This window comes from Babylonia areolata, chromosome 28 (assembly GCF_041734735.1).
Source record: "Babylonia areolata isolate BAREFJ2019XMU chromosome 28, ASM4173473v1, whole genome shotgun sequence".
Taxonomy (NCBI): Eukaryota; Metazoa; Mollusca; class Gastropoda; order Neogastropoda; family Buccinidae; genus Babylonia; species Babylonia areolata.
In genome coordinates this window covers 24,537,280-24,563,981 of record NC_134903.1, presented here as the reverse complement: position 1 = coordinate 24,563,981, position 26,702 = coordinate 24,537,280, and the positions used below count along the sequence as shown (strand labels likewise).

At 43.4% G+C, this 26,702-nt stretch overlaps 1 protein-coding gene across 3 annotated transcripts in view; it reads left to right on the top strand.

Moving 5' to 3' along the window:
* The window catches only part of LOC143301877 (uncharacterized), a 95,658-nt gene that overhangs the window by 49,872 nt on the left and 19,084 nt on the right, over positions 1-26,702 (top strand). For 2 of the 3 annotated variants that reach the window (XR_013057858.1, XM_076616295.1), the window contains exons 3-4: positions 12,434-12,604; positions 21,723-21,830. Coding sequence is in view for 2 of the 3 variants with exons in the window: in XM_076616295.1 (XP_076472410.1) it covers positions 12,434-12,604; positions 21,723-21,830 (279 nt within the window). In the remaining variant the exon portion in view is untranslated. The remainder of the gene's footprint in view (positions 1-12,433; positions 12,605-21,722; positions 21,831-26,702) is intronic. The other variant, XM_076616297.1, reaches the window with a different exon arrangement.

The window sequence follows — 26,702 nt, the reverse complement described above, 5'->3', positions numbered from 1 at the left end:
AGGAACTCTCTGAGATTGGCAGTGTATTGTCTAGGTAACGTATTTCACGGGTCATTGTAACAGGAACTCTCTGAGATTGGCAGTGTATTGTCTAGGTAACGTATTTCACGGGTCATTGTAACAGGAACTCTCTGTGATTGGCAGTGTATTGTCTAGGTAACGTATTTCACGGATCATTGTAACAGGAATTCTCTGAGATTGGCAGTGTATTGTCTAGGTAACGTATTTCACGGGTCATTGTAACAGGAACTCTCTGTGATTGGCAGTGTATTGTCTAGGTAACGTATTTCACGGATCATTGTAGCAGGAACTCTCAGTGACTGGCAGTGTATCGTTCAGGTAATGCATTTCACAGGTCATTGTAACAGGAACTCTCAGTGACTGGCAGTATCTCAGGAAACGTATTTCATGTGTCATTGTAACAGGAACTCTCGGTGACTGGCACTATCTCACTCAGGAAATGTATTTCATGTGTCATTGTAACAGGAACTCTCGGTGACTGGCAGTGTATCGTTCAGGTAATGTACTTCATGGGTCATTGTAACAGGAACTTTCTGTGACAGGCAGTGTATCGTTCAGGTAATGCATTTCACAGGTCATTGTAACAGGAACTCTGGATGACTGGCAGTGTATCATTCAGGTAACGTATTTCACAGTTCATTGTAACAGGAACTCTTGATGATTGGCATTGTATCACTCAGGTAAGGTATTCGTTGGGTAATTATAACAGGAACTCTCGTGATAGGCAGTGTATCACTCAGGTAAGGTATTCATTGGGTAATTGTAACAGGAACTCTCGGTGATTGGCAGTGTATCACTCAGGAAATGTATTTCATGTGTCATTGTAACAGGAACTCTCAGTGACTGGCAGTATCTCAGGAAACATATTTCATGGGTCATTGTAACAGGAACTCTCGGTGACTGGCACTATCTCACTCAGGAAACGTATTTCATGTGTCATTGTAACAGGAACTCTCGGTGATTGGCAGTGTATCACTCAGGAAACGTATTTCACAGTTCATTGTAACAGGAACTCTCGTGATTGGCAGTGTATCACTCAGGTAAGGTATTCCATGGGTCATTGTAGCAGGAACTCGCGGTGATTGACAGTGTATCACTCAGGTAAGATATTCCAATTGTCATGGGAACAGGAACACTGAATGTTACCTGCTGACAGATGGGGGCAGGATACAGGTAAGAAACTCTCAGTGGGGGCGTCATCAACAGGTTGCTGACAGAGGTAACTTCCCTTCTTGGTGTTTTGTTCTTTCTCTCTCTCTCTTCCTTCCTCAGTCCCTTTCTCTTCCTTCCTCAGTCCCCCCCCACCCACCCCCCCGCCACCTGCCCACCTCCCACCCCTCCACACTTCACCTGCCCCCTTTTCAGTTGAATAATTCTTCCCCTGCCATTGATTTTCAGTAATGCTGATTTCTAAGTAATTATATTGAAAATAGTGATAATAGAAATGATAATAATAATAATGATAACAATATCATTTATTTTTTAGTCCAATATCATCATCTTATAGATGAACATACTATAGATTAATAAATATAACACAATATTCCCTTCTTGGGTCAACTGCACGAGGTATAAAACAGACCCCCAAATGCATTTTTGTCATGAGTTAGTGCTTTAGCCATTGTGTTTGGAGTAGGAGAGCACTTGAAGAAGTACCCCTCATGTTTGTTGTGGGCCATTCTGAATGGTTCCCCAGGTGTGCTTCAGGACTGCAGGACAGTCAGGTGAGTGACGACTGCAGGTTCATGATCAGTTCAGTGAGCAGTGGGGACAGTGGTCAGTGATGGTCAGTTCAGTGAGCAGTGTGGACAGTGGTCAGTCAGTGATGGTCAGTTCAGTGAGCAGTGTGGACAGTGTTCCGTGATGGTCAGTTCAGTGTGGACAGTGGTCAGTCAGTGATGGTCAGTTCAGTGAGCAGTGTGGACAGTGGTCAGTCAGTGATGGTCAGTTCAGTGAGCAGTGTGGACAGTGTTCCGTGATGGTCAGTTCAGTGTGGACAGTGGTCAGTCAGTGATGGTCAGTTCAGTGAGCAGTGTGGACAGTGGTCAGTCAGTGATGGTCAGTTCAGTGAGCAGTGTGGACAGTGTTCCGTGATGGTCAGTTCAGTGTGGACAGTGGTCAGTCAGTGATGGTCAGTTCAGTGAGCAGTGTGGGCAGTGGTCAGTCAGTGATGGTCAGTTCAGTGAGCAGTGTGGACAGTGGTCAGTCAGTGATGGTCAGTTCAGTGAGCAGTGTGGACAGTGTGAGCAGTGATGGTCAGTTCAGTGAGCAGTGTGGGCAGTGGTCAGTCAGTGATGGTCAGTTCAGTGAGCAGTGTGGTCAGTGGTCAGTCAGTGATGGTCAGTTCAGTGAGCAGTGTGGGCAGTGGTCAGTCAGTGATGGTAAGTTCAGTGATCAGTGTGGACAGTGGTCAGTCAGTGATGGTCAGTTCAGTGAGCAGTGTGGACAGTTGTCAGTGATGGTCAGTTCAGTGATCAGTGTGGACAGTGGTCAGTCAGTGATGGTCAGTTCAGTGAGCAGTGTGGACAGTGTGAGCAGTGATGGTCAGTTCAGTGAGCAGTGTGGGCAGTGGTCAGTCAGTGATGGTCAGTTCAGTGATCAGTGTGGGCAGTGGTCAGTCAGTGATGGTCAGTTCAGTGATCAGTGTGGGCAGTGGTCAGTCAGTGATGGTCAGTTCAGTGAGCAGTGTGGGCAGTGGTCAGTGATGGTCAGTTCAGTGAGCAGTGTGGACAGTGTCAGTGATGGTCAGTTCAGTGAGCAGTGTGGACAGTGGGCAGTCAGTGATGGTCAGTTCAGTGAGCAGTGTGGGCAGTGGGCAGTCAGTGATGGTAAGTTCAGTGATCAGTGTGGACAGTGGTCAGTCAGTGATGGTCAGTTCAGTGATCAGTGTGGTCAGTGGTCAGTCAGTGATGGTAAGTTCAGTGATCAGTGTGGACAGTAATCAGTGATGGTCAGTTCAGTGGACAGTGTGGACAGTGGTCAAATTGTGATGGGAAGGTACATACCCCTCCTTTGTTTCCTTTGCTTCATTTGGTTTGCTTTGTTTTGGTTTGGTTCTTCCATGCTTGTCAACCATGCTTGGAAAAATTCAAGTTGTGCTATTTATCACCCAGCAGACTGAAAAGTGGTCGGGGAAATAATGGGATCAGGGACACACACACACACACACACACACACACACACACACACACACAAGCATTCTGCTTTAAAAGTGAACATCAGAGAGTTGCCTTGTGACAGAACCTGCTAACAACATACAGCGTACACTTACACCCAGCCACAACCAGCAAAACCTTAAGGCGCTAAGGCCAAGAGGTAGTAGCGTGTGGCATGCTGTGTTTAGCCAAGCTGCTGAGTGGGTGATATAAACCTAATGCAGAGCAATAAGAGCCACAATCACTGTTGATGATAAAAAGCCATACAGACTGCTGATTGCTTTAAACAGTGTCACAATCACTGGATGATATAACCCTACACAGGTTATGATTGCTTTAAGCAGTGTCACAATCACTGGATGATATAACTACACATGTTATGATTGCTTTTACCTCAGTGACACAATCACTGGATGATATAACCCTACACAAGTTATGATTGATTTGACCACAGTCACAATCACTGGATGATATAACCCCACACAGGTTATGATTGATTTGACCACAGTGACAATCACTGGGTGATATAACCCTACACAAGTTATGATTGCTTTTACCACAGTGACACAATCACTGGATGATATAACCCTACACAGGTTATGATTGATTTGACCACAGTCACAATCACTGGACGATATAACCCTACACAGGTTATGATTGCTTTTACCACAGTGACACAATCACTGGATGATATAACCCTACACAGGTTATGATTGATTTGACCACAGTCACAATCACTGGATGATATAACCCTGCACAGGTTATGATTGATTTGACCACAGTCACACAGTCACTGGATGATATAACCCTACAGGTTATGATTGATTTGACCACAGTGACACACTCACAGGATGATATAACCCTACACAGGTTATGATTGCTTAAACCACAGTGACACATCTTTGGATGATATAACCCTACAGGTTATGATTGATTTGACCACAGTGACACAGTCACAGGATGATATAACCCTACAGGTTATGATTGATTTGACCACAGTCACAATCACTGGACGATATAACCCTACACAAGTTATGATTGATTTGACCACAGTCACAATCACTGGATGATATAACCCTACACAGGTTATGATTGATTTGACCACAGTCACAATCACTGGATGATATAACCCCACACAGGTTATGATTGATTTGACCACAGTGACACAATCTTTGGATGATATAACCCTACAGGTTATGTTTGATTTGACCACAGTGACACATCACAGGATGATATAACCCTACACAGGTTATGATTGCTTTAACTACAGTGACACACTCACAGGATGATATAACCCTACACAGGTTATGATTGCTTTAACTACAGTGACACAATCACTGGATGATATAACCCTACACAGGTCATGATTGCTTTAACCACAGTGACACAATCACTGGATGATATAACCCTACACAGGTTATGTTTGCTTTAACCACAGTGACACAATCACTGGATGATATAACCCTACACAGGTTATGATTGCTTTAACTACAGTGACACACTCACAGGATGATATAACCCTACACAGGTTATGATTGCTTAAACCACAGGGACACACTCACAGGATGATATAACCTAACACAGGTTATGATTGCTTTAACCACAGTGACACACTCACAGGATGATATAACCCTACACAGGTTATGATTGCTTTAACCACAGTGACACAATCACTGGATGATATAACACTACACAGGTTATGATTGCTTTAACCACAGTGACACAATCACTGGATGATATAACACTACACGGGTTATGATTGCTTTAACTACAGTGACACAATCGCCTGAGGGATACTGTCTTGGTTGGCCCAGGCTTGGGGCTAACAAAACTGCTGACCCAGAAAGGAAGTGTATGTGCTTTTGCTTTTTGGTTGTTGTGTTCTAAATCTTAGTGATTTTTGTTTACTTATTGATTGATTGATTGATTTATGTTGTTTTATTTTATTTTTTTGTGTGTGTGAGTGTTTTTTTCTTACCTTGTGACAAAGAAAGGATGGGGGTAGCATATCATTTATTTGCCCTGTTCTCTGTTTTTATGTGGATACTTTCTTTCATTACAGCTGAATGGATGTACATAGTTGCTTTGTTTTGCTAACATATGATTTTTTTTCCCCAGTTGTGAGCCATGCATTTATTTCCTTCATGACGAAGAGGAATTAGAAGTAGGACATTTCAGTGTGCTCCTTTTTTCTTTCTTTCTTTCTTTCTTCACATAGCTGGCGTCAGGTCGGCATGGCTGAGGTTCTCAGTAGTTAAAGCTTTGATCCCCTAAATCCTGTTCGATGTTGTTGTTTTCTTTTTTGTTGCTGATGTTGTTGTTGAGTTTTCTGTTGCTCCCTTTCCCTTGTGTGTGTGTGTGTGTGCGTGTGTGTGTGTGTGTTATGAGGCACTGCAGACACTGTGCTGTGCGGCTGTGGGATTGACAGGTAAGCTGTGCAGCAGGTAGGGGAGGGGGTGGTGAGGGGGTGGGGGAAGGGGGTGTTAGGGTTCACCACGACCAACACTTTCTAACCCACACTGATGCCAGAATCAGAACCAGTGCATCACAGAACATATGTCGTCACAGAACACAGGTCATCACACAACATTTGTCGTCACGGAACATAGGTCATCACAGAACATAGGTCAGAATATTGGTCATCACAGATTATTGTTCTCTCTCTTTCTTCCTCTCTCCCTCTGTCTCATTGGCACTTAGCCTTTCTATGTTGGTTCAGAGCAGCACCAGTTTCTTTTGTTTCTGTCTTTAGAACAAGGACTTTCCATCTTGTCACTGTCTTTTGAACCAGGACTTTCCATCTTGTCACTGTCTTCAGAACAAGGACTTTCCATCTTGTCACTGTCTTCAGAACAAGGACTTTCCATCTTGTCACTGTCTTCAGAACAAGGACTTTCCATCTTGTCACTGTCTTTAGAACAAGGACTTTCCATCTTGTCACTGTCTTCAGAACAAGGACTTTACATCTTGTCACTGACTGTAAAACATGGACTTCCCATCTTGTCACTGTCTTTAGAACAAGGACTTTCCATCTTGTCACTGACTGTAAAACATGGACTTTCCATCTTGTCACTGTCTTCAGAACAAGGACTTTCCATCTTGTCACTGTCTGTAAACTATGGACTTTCCATCTTGTCACTGTCTTCAGAACAAGGACTTTCCATCTTCGTAACCAGGACTTTCCATCTTGTCACTGTCTTCAGAACAAGGACTTTCCATCTTGTCACTGTCTGTAAAACATGGACTTTCCATCTTGTCACTGTCTTTTGAACCAGGACTTTCCATCTTGTCACTGTCTGTAAAACATGGACTTTCCATCTTGTCACTGTCTTTTGAACCAGGACTTTCCATCTTGTCACTGTCTTCAGAACAAGGACTTTCCATCTTGTCACTGTCTGTAAAACATGGACTTTCCATCTTGTCACTGTCTTCAGAACAAGGACTTTCCATCTTGTCACTGTCTTCAGAACAAGGACTTTCCATCTTGTCACTGTCTTCAAAACATGGACTTTCCATCTTGTCACTGTCTTCAAAACAAGGACTTTCCATCTTGTCACTGTCTGTAAAACATGGACTTTCCATCTTGTCACTGTCTTCAGAACAAGGACTTTCCATCTTGTCACTGTCTTCAAAACATGGACTTTCCATCTTGTCACTGTCTTCAAAACAAGGACTTCCTTGTCACTGTCTTCAGAACAAGGACTTTCCATCTTGTCACTGTCTTCAGAACAAGGACTTTCCATCTTGTCACTGTCTTTAGAACAAGGACTTTCCATCTTGTCACTGTCTTCAGAACAAGGACTTTACATCTTGTCACTGACTGTAAAACATGGACTTCCCATCTTGTCACTGTCTTTAGAACAAGGACTTTCCATCTTGTCACTGACTGTAAAACATGGACTTTCCATCTTGTCACTGTCTTCAGAACAAGGACTTTCCATCTTGTCACTGTCTTCAGAACAAGGACTTTCCATCTTGTCACTGTCTTTAGAACAAGGACTTTCCATCTTGTCACTGTCTTCAGAACAAGGACTTTCCATCTTGTCACTGACTGTAAAACATGGACTTTCCATCTTGTCACTGTCTTTAGAACAAGGACTTTCCATCTTGTCACTGACTGTAAACTATGGACTTTCCATCTTGTCATTGTCTTCAGAACAAGGACTTTACATCTTGTCACTGTCTGTAAACTATGGACTTTCCATCGTGTCATTGTCTTCAGAACAAGGACTTTACATCTTGTTACTGACTGTAACACATGGACTTCCCATCTTGTCAGTCTCTCTGTTCCGTCCTTAAGAAAAGACCTCACTGTTCTATCAGAAAGACAACCCTTTTCTAGGTGGCAGCAGCCTTCATCCTCCTCTGTCTTCAGGTTAAGGACTTTCTATGTTGTCACATACAAAATATCTAAAAGTAAAACAACAGTATAATGAACTTGGCAATTATTGTGTACATTGGGTTTTATACTCTTGGAAGCAGGTATTTGCTTCAAAGCTTCATGTGACCTGAACTGTTTTTGTTTTGTGAACATCCTTGCATCAATGCTGTTTTGTTGTTGTTTTTCTCATCATGTTCTCAGTCGCCTCAGAGGGTGTATAGAATCCAAAGTACTGGTGTATGTGTTGTTTTGTTGACCCCTTTGAATCTTCCTTTTTTTTCTTTCTTCATTGTCTTTTCCCTTTCTCCCATTAACGGTTAATGTAGCCATCTGTCCGAATCTGTTATACAGCCCTATGGAGTTGCACTTCAGCTTTAGGTCTGTATTTTCAGTTCCTCACAGCATGATTTTCATTGAAGAGCTCTTTCTCCTCTGTCATCAAAAAAAGGGTGACAACTCTGTGAAGTCTGTGCATTGGAGACTGGATTCTTCTCCTGCTTTCACATCACCTTGACCCTGTATGGCACAACGCACGTCTGCTGCTATCCTTCGTGGGCCGCAACAGGTTGTTCACAGCACAGGAGTGATCCCACTTGGTGATTAGAATGGTTTTCTTTGAACCCTCTGCCAGGCGGTTGTATTCCCAGATCATGGGCTGAGTCCATGAAGAGGAGAAAGAAGACATCTGCTCTAAGAGGTCACAGCATGCCCCCACCCCCTCCCCTGAAACCCTTGGCTGAGCCTCAACACACACACACACACACACACACACACTTTTCAACAGACCACCTCGGTGTCTGGAGAAGCAGAAGCCAAAGTCTGCCTGGCACTGACAGTGAACGGTGGACCTGACAAACCTTTCCCCATCATTGCAGACTGTAATGGCTGTCCTTAGTGTCTGCTGACAAAGTGACCATGGTTGTTAGGTATGGGGTGGTTTTATCTGCGTTTATAGGCTGCGTTTGTTTTACATTCATTCATTTCTGCCATCAGGCAGACTTCCTTCTCTGCCGTCAGTCTGCCGATGTCATTGACACAGTGCCCAGTGTGTTCAGATCTCACCGTATCCAGCTTGCCTTCTCTGAAGCTGGACGTCACACATGGCCTGGCATCTTACCCATCAGTGTTTGTGGTATCTTACCCATCAGTGTTTATGGCATCTTACCCGTCAGTGTTTATAGCACCTTACCTGTCAGTGTTTATGGCATCTTACCTGTCAGTATTTATAGCACCTTACCACTTTGTTTATGGCATCTTACCACTCAGTGTTGATGGCATCTTGCCATTCAGTGTTGATGTCATCTTACCAGTCAGTGTTTATGGCATCTTACCAGTCAGTGTTAATGGCATCTTGCCAGTCAGTGCTGATGGCATCTTGTCAGTGCTGATGGCATCTTACCAGTCAGTGTTGATGACATCTTACCAGTCAGTATTTATAGCACCTTACCACTTTGTTCATCAGCATCTTACCATTCAGTGTTGATGGCATCTTGTCATTCAGTGCTGATGGCATCTTACCACTCAGTGTTGATGGCATCTTACCAGTCAGTGTTGACGGCATCTTACCAGTCAGTGTTGACGGCATCTTATCACTGTGTTTGTGGCATCTTACCATGGCATCTTACCACTCAGTGTTTGTGGCATCTTACCACTCACTGTTTGTGGCATCTTACCACATCTTACCACTCTTTGTTTGTGGCATCTTACCACTCAGTGTTTATGGCATCTTACCACATCTTACCACTCACTGTTTGTGGCATCTTACCATGGCATCTTACCACTCAGTGTTTGTGGCATCTTACCACTCACTGTTTGTGGCATCTTACCACATCTTACCACTCACTGTTTGTGGCATCTTACCACATCTTACCACTCTTTGTTTGTGGCATCTTACCACTCACTGTTTGTGGCATCTTACCACATCTTACCACTCACTGTTTGTGGCATCTTACCACATCTTACCACTCACTGTTTGTGGCATCTTACCACTCACTGTTTGTGGCATCTTACCACATCTTACCACTCACTGTTTGTGGCATCTTACCACATCTTACCACTCTTTGTTTGTGGCATCTTACCACTCACTGTTTGTGGCATCTTACCACTCAGTGTTTGTGGCATCTTACCACTCAGTGTTTGTGGCATCTTACCACTCACTGTTTGTGGCATCTTACCACATCTTACCACTCACTGTTTGTGGCATCTTACCACTCACTGTTTGTGGCCTCTTACCACTCCGTGTTTATTTTACCACTCACTGTTTGTGGCATCTTACCACCCAGTGTTTGTGGCATCTTACCACTCCGTGTTTATGGCATCTTACCACATCTTACCACTCAGTGTTTGTGGCATCTTACCACTCAGTGTTTGTGGCATCTTACCACTCAGTGTTTGTGGCATCTTACCACTCCGTGTTTATGGCATCTTACCACATCTTACCACCCAGTGTTTGTGGCATCTTACCACCCAGTGTTTGTGGCATCTTACCACTCACTGTTTGTGGCATCTTACCACTCACTGTTTATGGCCTCTTACCACTTAGTGTTTGTGGCATCTTACCACCCAGTGTTTGTGGCATCTTACCACTCCGTGTATATGGCATCTTACCACTCACTGTTTATGGCCTCTTACCACTTAGTGTTTGTGGCATCTTACCACTCACTGTTTGTGGCCTCTTACCACTCAGTGTTGATGGTATCTTACCACTCACTGTTTGTGGCATCTTACCACTCAGTGATATGGCATCTTACCACTCAGTGTTTGTGGCACCTTACCACTCAGTGTTTGTGGCATCTTACCACTCAGTGTTTGTGGCATCTTACCACTCAGTGTTTATGGCATCTTACCACTCAGTGATATGGCATCTTACCACTCAGTGTTTGTGGCATCTTACCACTCAGTGTTTGTGGCATCTTACCACTCAGTGATATGGCATCTTACCACTCAGTGTTTGTGGCACCTTACCACTCAGTGTTTGTGGCATCTTACCACTCAGTGATATGGCATCTTACCACTCAGTGTTTGTGGCACCTTACCACTCAGTGTTTGTGGCATCTTACCACTCAGTGTTTGTGGCATCTTACCACTCAGTGATATGGCATCTTACCACTCAGTGTTTGTGGCCTCTTACCACTTAGTGTTTGTGGCATCTTACCACTCACTGTATGTGGCCTCTTACCACTCAGTGTTGATGGTATCTTACCACTCACTGTTTGTGGCCTCTTACCACTCAGTGTTTATGACATCTTACCACTCACTGTTTGTGGCATCTTACCAATCTCTGTTTGTGGCATCTTTACTGTTTGTGGCACCTTACCACTCAGTGTTTATGGCATCTTACCACTCACTGTTTGTGGCATCTTACCACTCAGTGTTTATGGCATCTTACCACTCAGTGTTTAGCCATCACATTTCTCAGGACTGAGGAACACACACAAATGTTCTTTCTGGAGAGAGAATAAACACATGAAAAAGTGCATTTTGTACTCCGGTCAAACCATCACAGCTTCTCCTGTTATTTCTTTTCTCCCGATACCCACTCGGCCCACTGTGTCAGTCTCACAGACACGCAGATCAGTTGTTTTCTGACGAATAAAACCATTGCTTTTTTTTTCTTTCTTTTTCTGGTACATTTGTCAACAGCATAGAATAACACCCCCCACACCACACATACCCCACTACCCCCTCCTAAAAAATAAAAGTGGAATAATCTAGACACCAGTGGAGAGAAAACCCAGTGAAAAGCTTAAAAAATAATTGAAAAAAAGCTTCCTGTACCTGTATTGCGTAGAGATAGGTACCCAGTTAAAAGCCAAAAATGAATAAGTAGATAAATAAATTGATAAATAAATAAATAAATAAATAGATAAATAAATGAATAAAATGAAAAAGAGTTCCTTCAAGCAAACCCTTCACCCCACCCCCATCCCCCACCCTACCTCAGTGTTGTGTACCTGTATGGTGTAAACACAGTAGAAGAACAAAAACAACAACAAAAAACAAAAAAACAACAACAAAAAACCCCCCAAACAAACAAAAAAAAACCCCCAAAAAAACAAGCAACAAAAAACAAAAAACAAACAAAAACTCCAAAAGAAATATAACTTCTTCTTCATCTTCATTTGTGGGCTGCAATTCCCAAGCAGTCATACTCCGTTTTCAGGGGGTGAGAAATATAACAAAACAAAAAAGCTTCCTTGAGCAGCCATCCCCCCTCTCCCCCACAGCCCAACCCTCACTGTAGCTCCCGACCACCACCATCCCCCCACCCACCCCCCACCCTGCAGTGAGGGCCTAGAGGTAACACATCTGCCTAGGAAGCGAGAGAATCTGAGCGCGCTGGTTCGAATCACACCGGCAGTTGCCAATATTTTCTTCCCCTCCTTTAGACCTTGATTGGTGGTCTGGACGCTAGACATTCGGATAAGACAATAAACCAAGGTCCCGTATGCAGCATGCATTTAGCGTTCATAAAAGAACCCACAGCAACAAAAGAGTTGTCCCTGGCAAAATTCTGTAGAAAACTCCACTTCCGTAGGAAAACAAATTAAACTGCAGGCAGAAGAAAATACAAAAAAAAAAAAAAAAGGGGTAGCACTGTCAGTATGCTGTACAGCGATGTGCTCTCCCTGGGGAGAGCAGCCCAAATTTCACACAAGAAATCTGTTGTGACAAAAAAGAGTAATACAAATACAAAAACAAATACCCCCAACCCAACCCCCAGCATAGCTCCCTCCCACCACTGCACACCCCTGCCCCCCCTCCCCATCCTTCTCCCCATCCCTCCCCACCCCTTTCCCGGCCGGGTGTTTGGTGTGGTGGTGGCTGTGACGTGTAGACCTAGCTGTGTGCCTGTTGTTGTTGTTGTTGCCCACAGGGGCCGAGCGGTCCCACGTGTGCGAGACGTGTCTGAAGGGCTTCTTCACCAAGCAGCAGCTGATCCAGCACTCCGTGGTCCACACCAACGTCCGCAAGTACCTCTGTATCTACTGTGACCGCGCCTTTAAGCAGCTCAGCCACCTCCAGCAGCACACCCGCATCCACACAGGTGAGGGGAGGGGGGTGGAAGAGAGAGGGGCAGAGGCCTGAGGTGGTGTAGGGGATAGGGATAGAGGGAGGTGGGGGTCAGAGGTTTCAGTTGATGGAGGGAATAGAGTGGTAGAGGTTTTAGGTGGTAAAACTGGGTAGTTTACAGGGAGAGGTTGAGGTTTCAGTTGTAAAACTGGGTTGTCTGCAGGGATAGAGAGGGGTAGAGGCCTCATGTAAAATGGGTAGTCTACAGGGATAGAGAGGGGTAGAGGCCTCATGTAAAATGGGTAGTCTACAGGGATAGAGAGGGGTAGAGGCCTCATGTAAAATGGGTAGTCTACAGGGATAGAGAGGGGTAGAGGCCTCAGGTGATAAAATGGGTAGTCTACAGGGATAGAGAGGGGTAGAGGCCTCAGGTGATAAAATGGGTAGTCTACAGGGATAGAGAGGGGTAGAGGCCTCAGGTGATAAAATGGGTAGTCTACAGGGAGAGAGAGAGAGAGAGGGCTCATGTGATAAACTGGGTAGTGGACAGGGAGAGAGAGAGTAGTGTGGAAGTTGTTGATAACAGCCATGCAGGTGATGTAGGGGGACTTAAAACCTCAGGGTAAAAAACTGGGTAGTCAACAGGGGGTAAGAGAGGTAGAGGCCTCAGGTAAAATACTATGTAGTCGACAGAGAGAGAAAGAGTGAAAGAGAGAGAGAGAGAGAAAGAAAGAGAGAGAGAGAGAAAGTGAAAGAGAGAGAGAGAGAGAAAGTGAAAGAGAGAGAGAGAGAGAGAGGGGGATGGAACGTGTCGGTGAAGTGTCAGGTAGAGACTTGACTTTAGAAGGAAAGGTCTGAAAGCTTCAGAAAAAACCCACTTGATTTAAGGATGGTCGCATTCCAGCAGTCAGCCTGCTGTTAAGTGCTTTCAGATGATGCATTAGAGACATGACCTTAAGTTTGCGGTGATGCGTTAGAGACATTGCCTGAACTTTGGGATGATGCATTAGAGACATCGCCTAAAGTTAGGGATGACACATAAGAGACATTGCCTAAACTTTTGGATAATGCTTAAAAGACATGACTTGAACTTAAGGATGTTGAGTTAGAGACATCACCTAAACTTTGGGTTGATGTGTAAGTAGTCTTGACCTAAACTTTGGGGTGATGTATTAGAGACATTGCCTAAACTTAAATATGATGAATAAGAGACATTGCCTAAACTTAGATATGATACATAAGAGACATTGCCTAAACTTAAGGATGATACATAAGAGACAGTGCCTTAACTTAAGGTTGATACATAATAGACATTGCCTAAACTTAAGGATGATGCATAAGAGTCTTGACCTTGACTTAAGGATCATACATAAGAGACATGACCAAACTTAGGGATGATACATAAGAAACATGACCTAAACTTAAGGATGATGCGTGAGAGACATCGCCAACGATGCAGTGACTGTCTGGCTTTCCGGCATCAAAGGTACGTTGTTGTTTTTAAAGCAATAGTACCATGAGGCATCACGTGCAGACTATGTTCATCAGCCCTCCCTGTGACAGAGACGTCAAAGGTACAGTGTTTTTAGCTGTCTACAAGAGGAGAAACGTTTGACAGGACAGTGAAACGAAGGAAAGGGATAGGAGCAAAATTGTTATTTGGCAGTCCATCCTAAAAACTGATGACCAGGCTATCCAGAGAGTTAGGTTCTGTTGTTTGCATTGATGCCTGTCTGCTGTAAGTTTTGTTGTGTGAAGTCATTTTTTTCTCTTTTTTTTTTTTTTTTATCCTGTCCCTTCATGTTGATTAACACTGTGCACCAAACTGTCCTTGTGTCGTGTGCATCTTCTCTGGAACCTGTTCTGTTTTGAGATCATCTTCCCTGGAATCTGTTCCGTTTTGAGATCATTGTCAGCAGAGAGTTGGCAGCCTTGTGACAAGCTTGGTAGGTGAGTGGTTGGAATGTGAACCCCGTGGCTTAAGAGAATGTACAGTTCTGCTGTTGCCTTGACCCTGTTTGTGGCTGTGTCAGTGTGCATGCTGTGCTGTGAGGGTTCAGGGGCCGAAACACTTGACTGAGGGGGGCTTCTTCTCTGAAGACCTTGCATTGTCCAGCTCTCCCTAGAGTTTCTTATCACTGGTACAGTACAAAACAGTGTGGATCATTGCAGCGCAGGACAGTGTACTTTTTATATATCAAAATTAGTATTTACAATTAAGCAGGGTTTGCACCTGAGTATATAAGAATAAGGAGGGATTGCACCTGATACGAATGCTGTGCATGTTGAAAAAAGAACAGAGGTGCAGTCATGCCAGACAGGTGGAACCCAGGGACTGCGTCGCCCCGGAGATGACCTGGGCTCAGGTAAAACCCACAGCCTCACCCTGTTTGTCTCTTGATCTTGAGGCGCCATTGAACAGGTGAGAGAGAAAGGTTGTGTGTGGAGGCGTCAGATCACTCCATGAAGACAGCACCGGCTTGGGGTTGGTGTCTGTGCTGTGGTCATGGCCAGACCTCAGGTAAGGTGTGTGATGTTTGGGTCATAGTGACAGTGAGATAGGTAAGGTGTGTGATGTTTGGGTCATAGTGACAGTGAGATGGGTGTGTGATGTTTGTGTCATAGTGACAGTGAGATGGGTGTGTGATGTTTGTGTCATAGTGACAGTGAGATAGGTAAGGTGTGTGATGTTTGGGTCATAGTGACAGTGAGATAGGTAAGGTGTGTGATGTTTGTGTCATAGTGACAGTGAGTTAGGTAAGGTGTGTGATGTTTGTGTCATAGTGACAGTGAGATAGGTAAGGTGTGTGATGTTTGGGTCATAGTGACAGTGAGATAGGTAAGGTGTGTGATGTTTGTGTCATAGTGACAGTGAGATAGGTGTGTGATGTTTGTGTCATAGTGACAGTGAGATAGGTGTGTGATGTTTGTGTCATAGTGACAGTGAGATAGGTGTGTGATGTTTTTGTCATAGTGACAGTGAGATAGGTGTGTGATGTTTGGGTCATAGTGACAGTGAGATAGGTAAGGTGTGTGATGCTTGTGTCATAGTGACAGTGAGATAGGTGTTTGATGTTTGTGTCATAGTGACAGTGGGATAGGTGTGTGATGTTTGTGTCATAGTGACAGTGAGATAGGTAAGGTGTGTGATGTTTGGGTCATAGTGACAGTGAGATAGGTAAGGTGTGTGATGTTTGTGTCATAGTGACAGTGAGATAGGTAAGGTGTGTGATGTTTGTGTCATAGTGACAGTGAGTTAGGAAAGGTGTGTGATGTTTGGGTCATAGTGACAGTGAGATAGGTAAGGCGTGTGATGTTTGTGTCATAGTGACAGTGAGATAGGTAAGGCGTGTGATGTTTGTGTCATAGTGACAGTGAGATAGGTAAGGCGTGTGATGTTTGTGTCATAGTGACAGTGAGATAGGTAAGGTGTGTGATGTTTGTGTCATAGTGACAGTGAGATAGGAAAGGTGTGTGATGTTTGTGTCATAGTGACAGTGAGATAGGTGTGTGATGTTTGTGTCATAGTGACAGTGAGATAGGTGTGTGATGTTTGTGTCATAGTAACATTGAGATAGTTAAGGTGTGTGATGTTTGTGTCATAGTAACAGTGAGATGGGTGTGTGATGTTTGGGTCATAGTGACAGTGAGATAGGTAAGGCGTGTGATGTTTGTGTCATAGTGACAGTGAGATAGGTGTGTGATGTATGGGTCATAGTGACAGTGAGATAGGTAAGGTGTGTAATGTTTGGGTCATAGTGACAGTGAGATAGGTAAGGCGTGTGATGTTTGTGTCATAGTGACAGTGAGATAGGTGTGTGATGTTTGTGTCATAGTGACAGTGAGATAGGTGTGTGATGTATGGGTCATAGTGACAGTGAGATAGGTAAGGTATGTGATGTTTGGGTCATAGTGACAGTGAGATAGGTAAGGCGTGTGATGTTTGGGTCATAGTGACAGTGAAATAGGTGTGTGATGTTTGGGTCATAGTGACAGTGAGATAGGTGTGTGATGTTTGGGTCATAGTTACAGTGAGATAGGTGTGTGATGTTTGGTTCATAGTGACAGTGAGATAGGTGTGTGATGTTTGGGTCATAGTGACAGTGAGATAGGTGTGTGATGTTTGGGTCATAGTGACAGTGAGATAGGTGTGTGATGTTTGGGTCATAGTGACAGTGAGATAGGTAAGGTGTGTGATGTTTGGGTCATAGTGACAGTGAGATGGGTGTGTGATGTTTGGGTCATAGTGACAGTGAGATTGGTAAGGTGTGTGATGTTTGGGTCATAGTGACAGTGAGATGGGTAAGGCGTGTGATGTTTGGGTCATAGTGACAGTGAGATAGGTGTGTGATGTTTGGGTCATAGTGACAGTGAGATAGGTAAGGTGTGTGATGTTTGTGTCATAGTGACAGTGAGATGGGTAAGGTGTGTGATGTTTGGGTCATAGTGACAGTGAGATAGGTGTGTGATGTTTGGGTCATAGTGACAGTGAGATAGGTAAGGTGTGTGATGTTTGGGTCATAGTGACAGTGAGATGGGTAAGGTGTGTGATGTTTGGGTCATAGTGACAGTGAGATAGGTGTGTGATGTTTGGGTCATAGTGACAGTGAGATAGGTGTGTGATGTTTGGGTCATAGTGACAGTGAGATAGGTAAGGTGTGTGATGTTTGGGTCATAGTGACAGTGAGATAGGTGTGTGATGTTTAGGTCATAGTGACAGTGAGATAGGTAAGGTGTGTGATGTTTGGGTCATAGTGACAGTGAGATAGGTGTGTGATGTTTGGGTCATAGTGACTGAGTTAGGAAAGGTGTGTGATGTTTGGGTCATAGTGACAGTGAGATGGGTAAGGTGTGTGATGTTTGGGTCATAGTGACAGTGAGATGGGTGTGTGATGTTTGGGTCATAGTGACAGTGAGATGGGTAAGGTGTGTGATGTTTGGGTCATAGTGACAGTGAGATGGATGTGTGATGTTTGGGTCATAGTGACAGTGAGATGGATGTGTGATGTTTGGGTCATAGTGACAGTGAGATAGGTGTGTGATGTTTGGGTCATAGTGACAGTGAGATAGGTGTGTGATGTTTGGGTCATAGTGACAGTGAGATGGGTGTGTGATGTTTGGGTCATAGTGACAGTGAGATAGGTAAGGTGTGTGATGTTTGGGTCATAGTGACAGTGAGATAGGTAAGGTGTGTGATGTTTGGGTCATAGTGACAGTGAGATGGGTGTGTGATGTTTGGGTCATAGTGACAGTGAGATGGGTGTGTGATGTTTGGGTCATAGTGACAGTGAGATGGGTAAGGTGTGTGATGTTTGGGTCATAGTGACAGTGAGATGGGTGTGTGATGTTTGGGTCATAGTGACAGAGTGGACACAACGTGGCGGTGAGAAGAGGTGAAGGTAGATGTTGCAACAGGTGGGGGATCATGTGGGTCAAGTGATGGCAGTTGTGAAAGGAGGTTGATTGTCATCATGCTGAAACTAAGACAGCCACAAGGGTGTTATCAGTGGTAATAATTATTATATGACCATGAAGATGATACTACTACTACTACTACTACTACTACTACTACTACTACTACTACTACAACTACAAATAATAATAAAATATGAAATGAAGAAGGAGGAGGAGGAGGAGAGGAAGAAGAAGAAGAATACAATCATAATTGTAATGATAATGGTGATGATGATACTAATGAATAGATAATGCTATGATGATGACAGAATAAAGCAGACAACAGCACTTTAAGACAGTGTGCACACATCCAAAAGCTTAAGCACAAGATCCTGAATTTGCTTTGCTGACTTGATTATACAGCTCTCTCTACTCTCTCCCTCTCTGTCTGTCTGTCTGCCTTTCTTTCTGTCTCTGTCTCTGTCTCTTTCTGTCGTGCATGCATGAGCACACATACACATGCACAATCACATGCACATGCACACTCACACACACAATATTCTTTTTTTTCTCTTTTTTTATAATGCTAGTTAAGGAGAGAGGAACGGGGAAAATAGTGATGATTGAAGGCATTGGGGTGGGACAGGTGATGGATTTTCGTCTAAAATCACAAATGTGGATAGACATTAAGCAAAAGAACGAACGAAAGAACACACACACACACACACACACTCACTCACTCACACACATGCACACACACGCTCACATGCACGCACGCACACACACACACACACACGCGCGCACGCATGCACGCACGCACGCACGCACTCTCATTCACACACGCATGTGCACGCACACATACAAACTCAGTCACTCACACACACACATGCACACACAGACACACGCACACACACCACACACACACACACACACACACTGGCCTCCACCCTCTACCCCATCACCCCTCTTCCACTTTCCTTCAACTTTTCTGTGTTTTTCAGTTTGTTGTCTGCTTGTTTGTCTGTATCCCAGTCTGTATCTCCCTCTGTCTCTCTCTCTCTCTCTCTTCCCACACGTGCGGAAGTCCTTTGAACTGAATAATTCTGAACATGACATCTGAGAATACTGTTTGTCATTCTGGAAATTGGTAAGTGAATTGGGCAGCATTAATTAAACAGGCTATTTAGTTGTTTTTACAAGAATGTGCCTTTAAAATGAAATGAAATAGTGCGCCAACCATTGGGTGGTCAAAGTATGAAATGACTCAATAAATACAAGAATAAACAATCAGCAACAAAAGCTGATTTGAATCAACATTTTTAGTATTCTTTCGCTTTTTAGAGGCATTGTTTTTCATGCATATATGTGAGTGCATGTTTTTTGTGCAGGTATGTGTGTGTGTGTGTGGGGGGGGGGGTGAGGTGGGTGTGTGTGTGTGTGTGTGAGGGGGTGAGGGGGGGGGGGAAAGGAGGGAGGGGTAGAGAGAGAGAGAGAGAGAGAGAGAGGGTACACATTAGTATTTGACATTTGAAGTTGACTTGACATTCTGATCCTTATCTTTGAAGCTTTAGTGAACACTGTGTCGGCAGTTCTTTGCTTGAGTGTGTTGCTTTGCATTTGTGTTGCAAAGACTCAATTTGAAGGAATGATTGGGGAAGGTTTTTATTTTTTTTTTTTTTTTTTTTTTTTTAAGATAGGCAGAATACATTGACGGCAGTTGAATACACAAAATTAAATGTCTGCACTGGGTATATATATTTGTATATATATTTAAAAAAAAAAAATCTTATTCAAAGCTAAACATTGTCAGTCATAAAAGTGAAGATTTGCTGTGTGTGTGTGTGTGTGTGTGTGTGTGTTCCAGTCTGAGTGGGCATTTTGAAGCAGGTGTTGTTGGTGTCAGATGTTAAAAGTGGGTGGGTGTTGTTGGTGTCAGATGTTAAAAGTGGGTGGGTGTTGTTGGTGTCAGATGTTAAAAGTGGGTGGGTGTTGTTGGTGTCAGATGTTAAAAGTGGGTGGGTGTTGTTGGTGTCAGATGTTAAAAGTGGGTGGGTGTTGTTGGTGTCAGATGTTAAAAGTGGGTGGGTGTTGTTGGTGTCAGATGTTAAAAGTGGGTGGGTGTTGTTGGTGTCAGATGTTAAAAGTGGGTGGGTGTTGTTGGTGTCAGATGTTAAAAGTGGGTGGGTGTTGTTGGTGTCAGATGTTAAAAGTGGGTGTTGTTCACTTGTTGGTGTCAGATGTTAAAAGTGGGTGGGTGTTGTTGGTGTCAGATGTTAAAAGTGGGTGGGTGTTGTTGGTGTCAGATGTTAAAAGTGGGTGGGTGTTGTTGGTGTCAGATGTTAAAAGTGGGACCATAACATTTAGCCGATTTTCAAATCCTGGCAAAAACAAATAAATGAACAGCCACAACAACAGAGATGATGAAACAAACGCCCCTTACAGTAGATGTGTAATTTGTGTTAGTGTGCTACATCTTCTTCATTCCTTCAGACATTTTGTGAACACCATTGGTCTGCCTGGTCAGTAGCTATGAACTGAAGACAAAGCTGTTTTGCCTTTAATCAGAAAAGATTGGGAGAAGATGAACATACATCCCTCAGTTGAAATGTCAGTATCTTGAACCACTTCCTGTATTCTCTGTGTGTCTAATGGTGTGATGTGTGTGTACATGCATATGTGCATGCTTCCATGCATTTTTGCCAAGGATTGTTAGCATTCCGCTGATCACGTTGAATTTTCTTTCATCCATGATCTTTTGCGTCATTCATTGATTTCACACACACACACACACACACACACACACACACACACACACACACACATTGTTAGATGTTAATGTTTGTCTTGTATTTCTGTTGTTCCTAGGAGAAAAAAACAGAATTGAGGCTTGGGGCATTTTGCATTTGTAAAGAAAATGATTGGAAATTTCCTAAGAAGGGAGAAGGAGGTCATGGGAGGAAGGGGGAGTGTGTGGGTGTGGGGGAGGGGAGAGGGAAAGGAAAAGCAAATCCCCAATGACATGTATGTCTGCTGCACTGGCTTTCCTGCATAGTGTACTGAGTTATTTGTAATGCTAATGCGTAGTGTACTGAGTTGGTAGCCATGGCTGTTTTCATTTCTGCTGTGTGATGGTGAATGAATGATTTTGTTCCATGCCTGAACTGTGATTTTATTACCTGAGATTTGAACATGAAGAAAAGAATACTTTTGTAATAGATTATTGACCTATAATTCATTCAGTAAATATGAATTTAACCATCCCCACTGACGCTTGTTTGAAAATAACATGCTTTGAGTAATTCTCCATTGCCTTTTTTCCATACAAAATGATTTATAAAAATTGTTTTTCTTATGGGTATAGTCTGTGGTATAGAAAGAAAATCAGTGATGGATGTTGAGTCAGAACTGGGTTTCAGTACTATATTACCCAGTTTGTCGCAGTTTGGGCTTCTTGAAAAAGCAAAGATGTTGTCTTCAAAATAGAAATGCAAGCTCAGTTAAACTCTAGATTGGTAACAGCATTGCTTTCTCTTGCAGTGTTGAGATGACAGGAGTTAGAGTTCCAACTGACAACAGCTTTCCAAACATGCCTCTGTCACTAATTGCTGTGTTAATAATAATAATTATTATTTTCAGGACTTTATACAAAATTTATTTATAATTCTTTTTTGTTTTTTCAAGATACATTTTTGTCTGCAGCTGATTGGGTCTAATAAAAAATATCTTTTGTGGTTTTTGTTTGGAAATCTGTTATTTAGAGAAAGGAGAAACGGACAAAGTTGAGGATCGCAGATATCTGTGCCATTTCTGTGATCGAGCGTTCAAACAACTGACTCATCTCCAACAGCACACTCGCTTACATACAGGTGAGAACCAGTTTTCAGAGGCTACAGATTACCTGTGTGTCCGTATCCTAGTCACATTTCTTTACATACAGGTGAGAACCAGTTTCCATGGGGTACATATTACCTGTGTGTCCATATACTAGTCACATTTTTATTTACATGCAGGTGAGAACCAGTTTTCATGGGGTACATATTACCTGTGTGTCCGCATCCTAGTCACATTTCTTTACATACAGGTGAGAACCAGTTTTCATGGGGTACATATTACCTGTCTCCTTATTGTAGGCACATTTCCTTTCTGCACCTCAGTTTAAGAAACCTCCATTTTGAAGTCATCCAGAAAAAAAAAAATTTGTTTTCCTAAAAGGTTTCTTAGTTATGGTGGATCAAAGAGAATGTTATTAACAATTAGTGAATAGAAACTTTTTAGTTGAGCGATTTCAGCTGTCACAGTTAGCCCCAGGCATTAACTGGAAATTGAAATACTGTTTCAGTTACTTTAATTGAATGAGGCATTAACTGGATTTGCAGTCTACACATAATGATTTGAATAGGGTGTTCTGTCCCTGATCCAGTTGACAGTGTAGTGTTAAACAAGGAAGAGGAATTGCTTATTCTTGTGTTGAATAGCTGTGGCAAGGAGGTTCAGGTGTGGAGGGATGATTGATGTTGTATGTGTGTGTGAATGGTGTGATGTGGACGTTGGCTTGGATTGCCTGTAGCATCTTGACTTGCTTTTGGTGTGTGTATGTTTGTATGTATGTATTGTATTGTATTGTAATTTTGTATTGTATTACTCTTTTTTTGTCACAACAGATTTCTCTGTGTGAAATTCAGGCTTCTCTCCCATGGGGGAATGTGTTGCTGCACTGAGAGCGCCACCCTTTTTTTCTTGTATTTTTTCCTGCATGCAGTTTTTTAAATTTGTTTTCGTATGTGTTGGTGGCTGTAGTGATTTGCTTTTGGTGTATGTACTACGTAGGTATGCATGTTGTGGTGGCAGTAGTGATGTGCTTTTGGTTATGTACTGCGTAGGTATGCATGTTGTGGTGGCTGTGTAGATGTCAGTAGTGATGTGCTTTTGGTGTATGTATATATGTTGTAGTGGCAGTGGTGATGTGCTTTTGGTGTAAGTATGCACGTTGTGATGGCTGTGTAGATGTCAGTAGTGATGTGCTTTTGGTGTGTGTATATATGTTGTAGTGGCTGTCTGTGGACCCATCCACCTTGATTTTCTTACCTGGAGCTGTGCTGTGGTATGATGAGGTGGGATGGACATTTGTCACCATTGGAAGGGGGTGGGGGTGGGGGGCGGGGTGTTCATGGATACTGGACGTCAGTCATGCAGGTTGATACACAAACAGCAGCATTCTCCCAGGACTGCTTGTGCATGTGTTTGTGCAATATACACAAAAGTCCATCCATCCACACACACACACACACACACACACACACACACACACACACACACACACACACACACACAGACCACACAGAGAGAGCAGCATATCATAATTCTGGCAGCAAACACCCAGCCAAAGAAAACATGCAGAGTCTCTTTTTTTCTTTTTTCCCCCCACTTCTTTGCTGAAAACCCCTGTAAACTGTTCAGATCTCCATTTAATTTTTTTTTTTCAAAACAAACAAACAAGACAAAAACAAAAGAAAAAACCTCCGAAAATGAGAAAAAGAGAAGAGAAAAGAAAGACGAACAACCAGCCAAAAAACCTGAATCAACTACACTCCAGTTTGCGTGATACAAGAGGATGGGTCGACAGCTCTTATCTGTCTTCTGAAAGCCTTTTTTTTCTTTTTCATTTCTTTTTTTAATACTGTCTAAAAAATAATCTTTTGCTTGTTGTTTTGCCTCAAAGCATGTGCTGAAGAAAGTGCATGATGGACGTTGTGTAGTGGAGTGGTGTATGACGTGTGTGGTGTTGGCTTGCTTGTTGTGTTAGAGGGGGACAGCGGTGTGTTTGAAGTGGAGGACAAGATGGTGTGTGCGCTAACCGTTGTCTGTGACTGCAGCTTCTCCCTGACACAGCCATCCCTGGCCAGCCTGAGTTAAGCGTTTGGTGTTGAAAAAAGTGCTGTGTCAGCTGACAGACGTTTTATAAAATATGATTTGTTTGCATTTTCTTCCCTCATGCGCACTTGCCAAATGTGTGCTGGTTCTTGCACACACATGCTTGCACACATGCGCATGCGCGCACGCGCACACACACACACACACACACACACACCACGCATCCACACACCCACACCCACCCACACACACACACACACACTCACACTCACTCTCTCTCTCTCTCTCACACACACACACACACACGCGCGCGCGCACACGCGAGTTTAGATATATCAGTATCTGCTGGTCAGTCTTAAGACAGAACAAAATAGATTCAGTGAATAGAAAGAGATGGAGGGATTGTCTTGTTTATTTTGTTTACAGTTTTGTGTATGTGTGTGTGTGTGTGTGTGTGTTCATAGTTCCCTAAAGTGATAGAATTGTGTCAGTTTGACAAAGCAGTTGGACAAACTCAGTATCATGGTGTCTATAACTGGCCTCACTGCTCATCACTGTTTGCATCTCACCAAAAGGGGACCAGCCACTGGTCTAAAAACATATGGATAGCTCATTGGCCAGGAAAGCTGAAGACAACTGGATGCCACACTGACACTCATATTCGGCTGTCAGTCCATTGAGAAGTCGTCTGCTAACTGGTGGTAGTTTCTGAACTGTAACCATGTATCTTCGATGAAATCATGTTATGCTTGCCTCCCCGACATGCCAAATGTTGTCTTGATTGATATCTGCCAATGGTTTATTTTCCAAAGTTATTACAGGAAAACAGTGCAGTGACACATGGCACAAACGTGCTGTGGAGGCACACACAGGGATATCAGCTTAACTAACGCCGCAAGCAAGTGAAAGCTTTCTGTGAAGCAGTCATCGTAGTCAGCTAAACGCTCGGCTACATATATGAAGTTACCGCTTCGTGCTGTACTTACATGAGTAGCAAAATGGCTGATTGAACACTTCTGCTGGCTTCAGTTAGCAAAGGGGCTCAAACACTATATTGATTGCGATCATGTGTAGAATTTTTGGGGAAAGCATGTGTCCAAAAAACCAAGAAAACCAGCGTCAGCGTCTGAGTGGACCAAACAGCATGTGAGGAAAACACCAAGAAAACCAGCGTCAGCGTCTGAGTGGACCAAACAGCATGTGAGGAAAACAGAGACAGACACACTGTGGGGGTACTCACAAAGGGCTCAGTGCTGACTGCATTGTGCTTCCAGTCTCGGGTCCAGGGTTCATCTCCCAGCTGCAACATGGGTTTGATTCTCTCCACCTGTATGCTCCCACATTTCCCAATTGGGAACCTGAAGTTTTGAAATGTAAGGAATCGATACGCTGCAACGATGCTACAAGTTAATCAGAACAGCATAATTAGCCTCTGCACTTTCAAAGCAACTAGTGATGGTGGATCTCTTTGTTCTGTGTGTGTATGACTGACGAGCCTACATCTGATTTGAAAACAGTCATCAGAACAACGGGGTTCATGATCTATATCTGGTGATTTTCAGTAAGTTTCTGCTGCTTTTACCAAGACCAGTGCAATGGAATTCACAAAGAATATCTGCTGGTTTCAATGAACTTCTGCTGCTTTGACCAAGACCAGTGCAACGTTGGTCAGTGCTGGTCATGGCATGTCACAGCCAGCCATTGCAGGGTGGTCTTTGTGCAGTCAGTTCTTGCAGGTTTGTGCATGTGGCTTCAGTCAGCTGCGGTAACTGCTGACTCACAAGCCAGGAGAAGGCAGCATCGGTTGAAGACCTTTTCACAACGGGCTGGAAATGATGTAAAAGAGAGCAAGAAAAGAGTGTGAGGACTGGCCATAAAGCTTTGCAGTGGACGGCAGGAAGGCAGTAAACTTAATTCCCTGAATCCCACAGCTCTGTGACAGTCCGGCTGGCTCCACCTGGCCACACTAAGTCGCCAGTATCCAGGATGGATGGTCAGGTGGTGGCGTCAGAAGAAGAGAAAAAAGGGGAAACAGCTTGCAACAGAGAATGTTTGCTCCTTTGGCTTTGGTATGTGGTTTTCATGCAGCAGGGGCTTGTTCTTCAACAGCAAGGTATGGTGCACACTCGTCAACAAAAGTTGGGGAACAGTCACCTGTACACACATCAACAAAAGTTGAGGACCAGTCACCTGCTTGTGCATTTCTCTGAGATTTTGTCAACTTCTTCTTCTTCTTCTATCCCATAGTCTCTGACTGTAGGGGCACGACTGATGACCTGGCAACCAGTTCTCTACATCTCTCCTAGCAACAGACGCTACACTTGTAGACAGGGATGAAAACAGATACACGACAGAGATAAAAACAGATACACTTGTAGACAGGGATAAAAACAGATACACTTGTAGACACTTGTAGACAGTGATTAAAACAGATACACTTGTGGACAGGGATAAAAACAGATACACTTGTAGACAGAGATAAAAACAGATACACTTGTAGACAGAGGTAAAAACAGATACACTTGTGGACAGTATTAAAAACAGATACGCTTGTAGACAGGGATAAAAGCAGATACACTTGTAGACAGGGATAAAAACAGATACACTTTTGGACAGGGCTAAAAACAGATACACTTGTAGACAGGGCTAAAAACAGATACACTTTTGGACAGGGATAAAAACAGATACACTTGTAGACAGGGCTAAAAACAGATACACTTTTGGACAGGGATAAAAACAGATACACTTGTGGACAGTATTAAAAACAGATACACTTGTAGACAGGGATAAAAACAGATATGTTTGTATACACTTGTGGACAGGGATAAAAACAGATACACTTGTGGACAGCGATAAAAACAGATACA